General features: G+C 37.1%; 1 protein-coding gene across 3 annotated transcripts; it reads right to left on the bottom strand.

Annotated features, from left to right (window-relative positions):
• Positions 1-1073: 1073 nt before the first annotated feature.
• Positions 1074-9026, bottom strand: LOC148025666 (universal stress protein PHOS32-like). 3 transcript variants are annotated; one of them, XM_087692883.1, is made up of 4 exons: positions 8723-9026; positions 7816-7925; positions 7613-7731; positions 1074-4880 (listed from the first exon to the last, which is right to left on the bottom strand). In XM_087692883.1, the coding sequence occupies exons 1-4, from the start codon at positions 8916-8918 to the stop codon at positions 4739-4741; spliced, it is 567 nt and encodes a 188-aa protein (XP_087549009.1). In that variant the 5' UTR covers positions 8919-9026; the 3' UTR covers positions 1074-4738. The 3 variants fall into 3 exon arrangements, with proteins under 3 accessions (XP_087549009.1, XP_087549011.1, XP_087549010.1); XM_087692885.1 differs by having other exon boundaries at positions 1074-4830; positions 8723-9019; XM_087692884.1 differs by lacking the exon at positions 1074-4880 and adding an exon at positions 5278-7498 and having other exon boundaries at positions 8723-9015.
• Positions 9027-9574: the final 548 nt, after the last annotated feature.

Here is a 9574-nt window from a genome sequence, read left to right as displayed (position 1 = left end):
CTAATCCCCTTTTTTTAAAAGTAATAATAATAATCAATTAGATATAAGCTAATCACTCAATCATGTTATCTAATAAAAATCTTGTTTTAATCTATCTAAAGGCGCTTGAATATAAGTTGGTGCAGATGGGACCTCGTTCACATGTGCAACATCTTGTCTTGCTCTAACTCTCTGCCATTTTAGGACTATCACAGAGCAAGAAAACTTCTTCTGGTATGCTATTTTCTCTAGCAGGAGGGTTGAAGTACTGCACTCCCCTATGTCTCCAATTCTCTTTGAACCAAGTGCAATGGCAAGTCCGCTTCAATTCGAGTAATCTTGTAGGTAGTGGGAACTTGAAATTACTAACACTAGCTAGTCGTTAAGAGACTCGTCTGATTTAGGAACCTAGAATTTTCAAGTCGATCCTAGTGGGTTCGGTCGAAACTCTCTCGTTGCAAAGTTGACTCAATAGGGCCTAATTGGCAAACCCCGTGATACTCCAAGAGAGTGCCGACGAGTGCCGTCTCATTTTTGGAAAGCCTACTGATGGACTACTAAAAGGTGTGCCTTGGATTGAGACCTAGTAAGCACCTCACATCAATGAGCTTCTTCTTACATTCCACTAGTGAAATAGCACAAAAGCCCCATGAACTAGACCATATTAAACCAAGAGTTCATGTCTATTTTATGATACCCTCTTGTAATGGTATTCAAGAGAGAAGAAACCTCATCCAATCTTGATGCAATGATATAATCTTTGCTACTTCTTGAAGCACATTGAAGAAGAGGATCCTTGAAGTGATTTGAGACCGAAAGCTACTTGACAACTCATTTGACACATCTTTTAATGTGCACTCAATCACATTTTCCTTCACATCCTTAAACTTAGGATTGCTCCAAGTGAAACTGGGTGAGAAAAATAGGATAAGTAGAGCCTTGGCAAGGCAGGGGAGTATCTAGGTCAGGAGGAAAGGCTAATCCATATATATATATATATATATATATATATATATATATATATCTCTCTCTCTCTCTCTCTCTCTCTCTCTCTCTCTCTCTCTCTCTCTCTCTCTCTCTCTCTCTCTCTCTCTCTCTTTCTCTCTTAGTGCAATGATCAAAGGAAGTAATCAATGGTATTAAGCCTTAGTAGCAATAGGCTCTATATATCCTTTGGATTGCTCATTCTTCCTAGCCTTGGGGGGTTTACTATATGTAAACTCTCTATATCAATGCCTATTTAAAAAGAACCTTATCTGTGAATTTCTCCAAAATAAAACATGTCCCTTTTCTATTCAATCTATAATCGATGCCTTTATATTGCACTCTCTTGTATGTAAAAAAATGTACAAAAATAGTATTTTAAAAATCCATTCTTTTGAACTCATGTGATATGCTTACCTATGTATAAGTGATCTCCCTAAGGTCTTCATGCACTTTATACATGCAAACTCTTGGGAGAGATGGATCTTGCTACAAGCTTTGTGAACATTGCTTTCAGGATTGATCTTGGCATAGGTGTTGATGATGTAGAAAATGATGAAATGGCCATGATGATGATCTTGAAGACGGCGATAATGAGGCAAACAAAGGGGATAGTATACTCTAGGTCTTTATCATTATCTAATTCTTTTTGTATACCAAATGCTAAACTTGTATAGCTTTGCTTCTTTACTGTGGCAACTCTTCCCATGGTTCTTTGGACCATCAAAGTTTTCCTTGGAGTATATTGAGAGATAGTTATCTTTAAGACATTTACCTCTATTTGAATTAATAAAAGCATTGGCTCTTAGGAGAGAAAACTAAAGATCCTTGGGTCATATAGATTTCAATTGAGTGTCCAAGGGAGAGTTTAAACCTTGGCAAAAAATTGGCCACCTGTTGGGTGATATCCATAGCTAGAGCATACTTTTAGAGGGCTATAAATCAAGAGTAGTATGCTGCTAGGCTCAATCCAAGTTGGTGAAGCTCAAAGAACTTTTCATCTTGAAGGCATGATAGGAAGGCAGAAGGTACCTCCCTGCATAGCTTTTTCAATGAGATCCATTGTGGCCACAATTTCCAAGGCTCTAGTATCCCTACACCATTGCTTCAACTAGATACATGCTTCCCCGGTTAGTTTTAGTTTGGCTTTCATGGCTTGGTTAGAGGTACTTGTTCCATATCTTTCCTTTTCCATCAAATTTTGGAGGTTTGATATGCTTGAGAAGAGATTTCTTCTCTTGCAGTTTGGTAGCAACGACACAACTAGAATATCCTAAATTTTCAATATATAAGGAGCTAGTTTAATATGCGTCATAAAGCTTACCCACATTTTAACCTGAGATTTCTTTAAGGACTATAGTTTTTGTACATGTTGGAGAGAGAGAACCATCTTTTATCAAATTATTTTCAATAGACAAATGCACTACATCATGATCAAGATTTTGCTATGAAGATTCACCCATGGAAATCTGGTACATCAATAGTATGATAACAAAGAGACTTAGCAAAATCTTGTAGGATTCTATATTTAGAAGGAAGGTTTGGATAGCCTTGTTTATAATAATCTTCATGGCATGAGATGCGTATGATAATAACTCTATTAGTTAGATAACTCAAATCATTTTCTCCATAAACATAGTGGCTTTGATTCTAGCATCCATCTATGTCAAGGGTAGGGTTTGATTTAAATTCTTCAAAAATAAATCAGTAGTAGATAACCTTAAGAACTTCCATCCATTGAATTTTCTTCACATTTGTTTGGATCTATGAAAGACGAATAGTGTTGATGAAACAATATATGCCTTCATGTGTCCAATGTCATTCACACCAATGTCTTTCATTGTACAATGAAAATGGGTTATAAATTTGATCCAAAATAAGCATGAATCGATATCTTATATTGAAGTTTTAGAGAGTGCATGGCTAATGTGAACATAGCACAAAATACTAACAATCTTTGCTATGCTTCATCATTCTAATCCAAATTCATTTAGCATTAGTGACATAACAGATTAATTCTTAATTCACTCTTGCTAAATTTTAATAGTTTATAACAATATCTATATTCATTTAAAATTTGTTTTTGCTTAGATACTAGGTGTGTGCCTATCTAACAAATATCAATAACATGTATTTTAGTAGCCCATCAAGAAGTAATCAAGACTATTGCCATTCAAAACTCATTAGAATAAGTGATCATTTGTAATCTTGAGCTACTTGAGTATACCTCATAGGTAAAGCTTCACCTCAACCCTATAAGCATTGACCGAAAAATGGAAATCTAATTTAAATAATAAAGTCTCCTACCAACCATCTAGTGTTAGCTTCTAAGGTGACTGCATAGCTATCATTCTTCAAGCCAAAGTGGACCATTGCCACAATTGGTTCAAAGACAGTGAGAAATAAGGGGGAGTGACATGCATCAACCCCTCTACTACCTATAGGATAAAGTCTCAACTATGGCCCCCTAAAATGGCATTGGTAGGGTTCTAATGATGATAGACTAGGATCCTGAATATTTGACCTTTCTTAGTTGTAATGGGATTGAGACCACCCTACCTTTGGAAAGACACGCTAGCCATGTGTTTCCCTCTATGGTTTTCTTTAGTTTGCTAATTAATCCTAGCACACTCTAATTTAACATAAAGAAATCAACTTAATTAATTAGTTCATTTAAACAATGTTAATTCACAAAAATTATGTACAAATACAAATAAAATTTTAAATAGTCTTCTGAAAACAATTGCAAGTGTATATGTATTTGTGTGTTCTCCAAGGTGCAATGTTATGCAAGCATTTTGTCCCTCATACTGCAATGTATATCCAAAGTACTTGGATAATCATGCATAGGCATAATCCACCAATCCGACCTTATCTAGCATTAGTGCCTTTTGAGAAGACCATCCTAGGCTCACAAGGCTTAGTGATACCCAAGGAATTTACGATCGAAGCCCCCTTGATACCCTTGTCATTTCCTAGTCTAACCTCCTCCCTACGGAGAGACATCTTACGTGTGGGGTTGGTCCTAGCATCTATTGCAGAAAACTTTAGCCCCTTGGTGAAGGGTTCCACCACTAGTCTTGGGAGAGACCTATAGGACATATTTAAGAATCTTCCCATGAGGACACAATAACTCTTTCCAAAATCCATATACAAGGTAATAAACCTATTTCCAACTAGAACACCATATCTTTTCCAAGCAACAAGATTCTTTCAAAACATTTCATCAATATCAAAGAATTTTCTTTTGAATATCACATAAGAGAAGGTACAATCTATAACTTATTTCTCCTTAGAGTGCTATCATATAAAAACTCCCCCTAGTATTTTAGGATGGGATACTTCCCAGGGATACTTCCCAACCCTCTTTATATTTTTCAAAGGTCATAAGCTTTGCTCCTAGATGAGATAACATATTAGCTTGGAATACTTTAACATGCATGAGCAAGGCATCTATCTTTACTCCTAAATAGTTCCATCCTTTAAGAAATAATGATGACTAGGAATTCATTTCCATATCTTAAGGTCAATGTAAGTTACAATTTCCTCCTAATTGCATAGTAGTTCTAGGTATATTCATGGTTTTTGCTGACATGAACAGAAACTACCCTTTTCCCTTCATTGTTAGACATAAACTAATGAATCAATCATATTATTTAATAAAAGTCCCCTTTTAGTCTATCCAAAGGCACCTGAAAAGAAGTTGATGTAGATGGGACTCCATTCACATGTGCAACCTCTTGTCTTGCTCCAATTCTTTGTCGCTTTAAGGCCATCATGGAAAGCAAACTTCTTCTAGCACGTTCTTTGCTCTATCCCTTCTTGGACCCTTGTAGCATCTATAAATCCGTATGTCTGGAAGTACAACTAGGCAAGACAAATAGAATAAGTAGAACCTTTGCAAGGTAGAGGGGCATCTAGATCAAGAGGAAAGGCTAATCTGAGTGTTATCTCTCTCTCTCTCTCTCTCTCTCTCTCTCTCTCTCTCTATTTCCCTCTTTCCACTAAATTCATTCTCTCTATCTCTTTGTAACTCCCTCTCTTCTAACTACTCTCTCTCTCTCACTACCTCTCCCTCTAACTCCTCTACCACTATCTCTTACTACCTCTTTTGTCTCACTCTCTTTTACTTTCTCTCTATCTTCATCTACTTCTCTCTCTCTCTCTCTCCCTCTAAACTTTCCTCTCATTTTCTCTCTCTCCCTATCTCCTTCTATTTCTCTCTCTCTCTCCCTAACTCACACTATCTCATGCTCTCTCTCTCTCTCTCTCTCTCTCTCTCTCTCTCTCTCTCTCTCTCTCTCTCTCTCTCTCTCTCCCTCCCTCCCTCCCTCCAAACTTTCCTCGCCTTTTCTCTCTCTCCCTATCTCCTTCTATTTCTCTCTCTCTCCCCCTAACTCACACTTTCTCATGCTCTCTCTCTCTCTCTCTCTCTCTCTCTCTCTCTCTCTCTCTCTCTCTCTCTCTCTCTCTCTCCAAACTTTCCTTTACTTTTCTCTCTCTCCCTATCTCCATCTATTTCTCTCTCTCTCCCCCTAACTCACACTATCTCATGTTCTCTCTCTCTCTCTCTCTCTCTCTATATATATATATATATATATATATATATATATACAATAGTACAATGATCAAAGGAAGTAATCAATGGTGTTAAGCCTTAGCAACAATATGTTGTGTATAGTCTTAGGGTTTCTCATTCATCCTAGCACACTTTACATTTACAAACTCTTACTAGAGACAAATCTTACTACAAGCTTTGTGAACACTGCTTTTGGGATTGATCCTGGCATAGGTGCTGATGATGTAGGCAATGATAGAATGGCCATGATACTAATCGATGATAATGATAATGGGGTGACATGATCTGACGGCATACCTTTTTAAAGGTTTTTTCTAGTCTTTAATTATTTTCTTTAAAGGTTATTACATAGGACAGAGTCCCTGGATGACTATCAAACTACCCTCCCTAGTATTTAGGGTTGGGTATGTATCAATTAGAGCAAGTCTTGGTATGTGACATTGATATCATATATGTGAGCATAGAAGAGTAGGTTGTAGTTATTCTCACCAAGGCCCTAGGAGCAAAAATACTTCAATGCTTTTGTAGCTTACTAGAAGTACAAGTCATAGAGTTTAGCTTGAGGGAGAGTGTTGAGATGTCAAGCTCAACATGGGCTGACACACACATATGTAGATGACCATTTTTACATTCATATCACTAACGTGGTTAGTTCTTGCATTGACATATCATTCTAGTAACACTTTAAAGTTGGACATCAATTAGTTTATCTACCATAGTTATGCAATATCTATCTACTCATCTTTCTAGTTAGCATGTTTGTACTATGGATTGCTTGTATATTATGTATGTTGTACTCTCTCTTTATTATTGTAGATTGTTATAATGAAGAAGAAGAAGAACAAGAAAGACGGCAAGGTTTCCCTCTTTTTATGAAACCCTCACTTGAATGCATGCTTGTTGTGGGATGGTTGTAGTGGTAATACACAAACTATCCAAAGAACTAGGTACTCCCCATGATTGATACCCATAAGTTTATTCATGAGGTAGTCTCCTTAAGAAGCCTTTTTATTCATCATAGATGAAAATTGATATTTTTATGACAATTTTGATCTTGATTTTATGGTATATTATGCAAGAAATAAACATTCGATTGAGGACCTCACATCTAGATAGAAGGAACTATGGAAGCAAGCGAATTGTCCTCAAAGTGTTTAATAGTTTAAGTAGCATGGTAGTCCATTGCAAGTGCCTAATCTAACATATTTGACTGTCAAATGAGAGAATGAATGACCTTATACAAATGATGTACTATCAATATGATATGTCAACCATTGTTTACACAATTTGGTGATCAGACATGCTCTCACATCATTTGTGTGAACTAGGTTAGCATTTTCATGTTTTCCATTGTTGCATTCACCCTTCTTAGATAATCATATTCTCTTGGTTATCTTTAGCTTCTAGGCATTACTTTAGTCTCGTATGTTTGGTTTCACTTTCAACAATTAGATAATATTCTTACCTTTGGAATGGCCTCAAAACATTTTATCATAGTCCTTTGAAAAGGATTTTCCATTATATATACTATTGCATGGGATACATCAAATGATTTTGAAATAAATGACAACATTTAGGCATGTTCTCCAAATAATTAGAGTGAAAAGTTTGAGTTCAATCTTGTGAGAGATTGATCATATGTGCTAAATTTTTACATATATCTAATGAGAGATTGATCATATGTGCCAAATTTTTACATATATCTAATAAGAGATTAATCATAAGTGCCAAAGGTAGTCTCAAAACTCTCAATAGAAGCATTAGAGAAAATCACTCGAGGAACAAATTTTCTATGACATAAAAGTACCACAATATGTCTTTCTAGAACATCTCTTGAAGGACAAGGGTGGCTAGTCACGAGAATGCTCCTTGCTTTGCAAATTTTACTGTTTAACAATTGTGATGGGACATTGAGCATTATTGACTACATACTTGCTTACACTCCCAAGTAGCATCCTACATTCATAGAAAATAGACACATGTAAATGATGTTTTTCAGAATCTTTTAAAGATATTTATAGTTTTGGAAGGCAATCAAATACTAATATGAAAAAAAATACTACTACTTACCTTTGAATAGTTCCAAGACCTCGATTACCCATCACTATGGTATCTAATGGGATCTTAGTTATTGCTTCACATATCTTCTCATTTGGATCACCCCAGTATATTTTGAATTGAATGCATACCTAGAACCAATAGGAGTGTTAAAACTAAATCACTATTAAACCTTGATTTAGACTTCCCTTTCTATCAAGTTGAGAGTTCATTACATCTTTGTGTAGGTTCAAGTCGTTGAGCATGTTCATGACATCAGGATCATCTTGAACCCCATAATCATTTTGAACTTTTGGGTCCTTATATTCTAATAATGAAATAAGTGCTACAAGACAAACAAAGAGAAATCTCAATTTGGTTACTATGTTAGACATAATAATCCAACAAAAGAGGTGACTTAGAATTTCACATAAAGAAATGTTAACCATAAATACAATGAGTGAGAGTTTTTTATTTGGTTTGTAGATGCATTGATATGCACAAACACACATATAGAAAATTTATGAGCAATCAACAAATACATAGATCTGAAAGATACACATAGATGCAGATGGGCGAGTGGATGGATGGATGGAGGAATAGTTTGACATATAAAAACATAGATGGATAGAATTGATGCATCATTATTCATTTAGTCAATAATTCTTTAATTAGCTTGGCCAAAGTAATCAAGTGTATCTCAATCGTTCTCTTACTACTAGAAATGAAGGTATAGAAGTCTCTCAAGAAGGTGACCAATTGGGAGAGATTAAGAGGGATAGAGATACACACTCACTCTCTCTATCACTCTCACTCACTCGCTCTCTCTATACACACACACACACACACACATCAAGTAGCTACCCTAATGGCTTACCACTCCTTTTATCTCCTTTTATCAACCCTCAAGCAAGCAAAAATCTCTCTCTCTCTCTCTCTCTCTCTCTCTCTCTCTCTCTCTCTCACGCGCGCGCGCATCAAGTAGCAGCTACCCTAATGGCTTACCACTCCTTCTATCAACTCTCAAGCAAGCTAATCTGTCTGTCTGTCTGTCTCTCTCTCTCTCTGTCTCTCTCTCTCTCTCTGTGTCTCAGTGAGTGTGTTCGCGTGTACTGTCTGTGCGTGCGTGAGACAGCTGCTTACGTGACCCGCTTTCCGCCCAGAGCACCTTGACATGGGGGGCTGGCTCACAGGCCTTGGGTCTCACAATCACCAGCACAACCGAATCGCCATCCCTCAGCAGGTTCTTGATGGCCCAGTCCAGCGCATTCTTGCTGCTCGGCGAGAAGTCCAGAGCCACGCCCACATTCCTTCTACTCGCCATCCGACTCTCTTGCATCCTCTCCACCTTTCTCTCGTTTTATCAGTCCGCCTTCACCTTCCTTTCCGCTCCGCCTCTCGTGCTTTGTGTTATACAGCCACGCTTCCTTACGCCGTACGCAAGCGCCTTTACCATCGCCAATCCGAGAGAGAGCGACCATGCCCATGCGGTCCACCTAAGGTGCCAAGTATGAGTATTCCTTCGTATCCACTCTTCACAAGAGGAAAAAGTTGCGGGTTTAATATCAATTCAATCGCGCACTTTCCAAAACATAAACCTTTCACATATGACAAATACAAAATGTAAACCTTCAATTATTCCATTCGGAATTTTCATCTAAGGGTCCATCAAAATGTTAGCTCAAATATCTTAGGCTAAATATCTACCAAAAAGAATAATTTTCCCAAAAACGTTTTCAAATGTTAACCCTAAAGATCTACCCGAAAGAATTTTCCTGAACACTATCACATCCCGATCCTTTTAGAACACTCTCACATCCCAATCCTTTTAAAACACTCTCACATCCCAAATTCCATGTCTTGCTCCAGCCCATAGCTCAAGAGAATATTTTCTTCCATACCATCCATCCATGCTAGTAGTAAACCACCCACACGTCATCGAGTCATAACCCAACCCCATGTCTTCATGTTAGCTTATAACTCAGGAGAATCTTT

The sequence above is a fragment of the Lygodium microphyllum genome, chromosome 14 (assembly GCF_053477565.2).
Source record: "Lygodium microphyllum isolate KBCC chromosome 14, Lygodium_microphyllum_v1.1.10, whole genome shotgun sequence".
NCBI classification, from domain to species: domain Eukaryota; kingdom Viridiplantae; phylum Streptophyta; class Polypodiopsida; order Schizaeales; family Lygodiaceae; genus Lygodium; species Lygodium microphyllum.
Note: the sequence above shows the minus strand (reverse complement) of the source record. Positions and strands in the feature narration are given on the sequence as shown.

What these genes read in the sequence shown, in the direction of transcription:
- LOC148025666 (XM_087692883.1), bottom strand. Translation starts at nt 8,918, where the DNA reads ATGCAAGAGAGTCGGATGGCGAGTAGAAGGAATGTGGGCGTGGCTCTG. An exon ending in CTGGGCGGAAAGCGGGTCAC is followed by an intron (nt 7,926 to 8,722) that starts GTAAGCAGCTGT and finishes TTTGTCTTGTAG; the next exon opens with CACTTATTTCATTATTAGAA. An exon ending in ACTTGAACCTACACAAAGAT is followed by an intron (nt 7,732 to 7,815) that starts GTAATGAACTCT and finishes TATTGGTTCTAG; the next exon opens with GTATGCATTCAATTCAAAAT.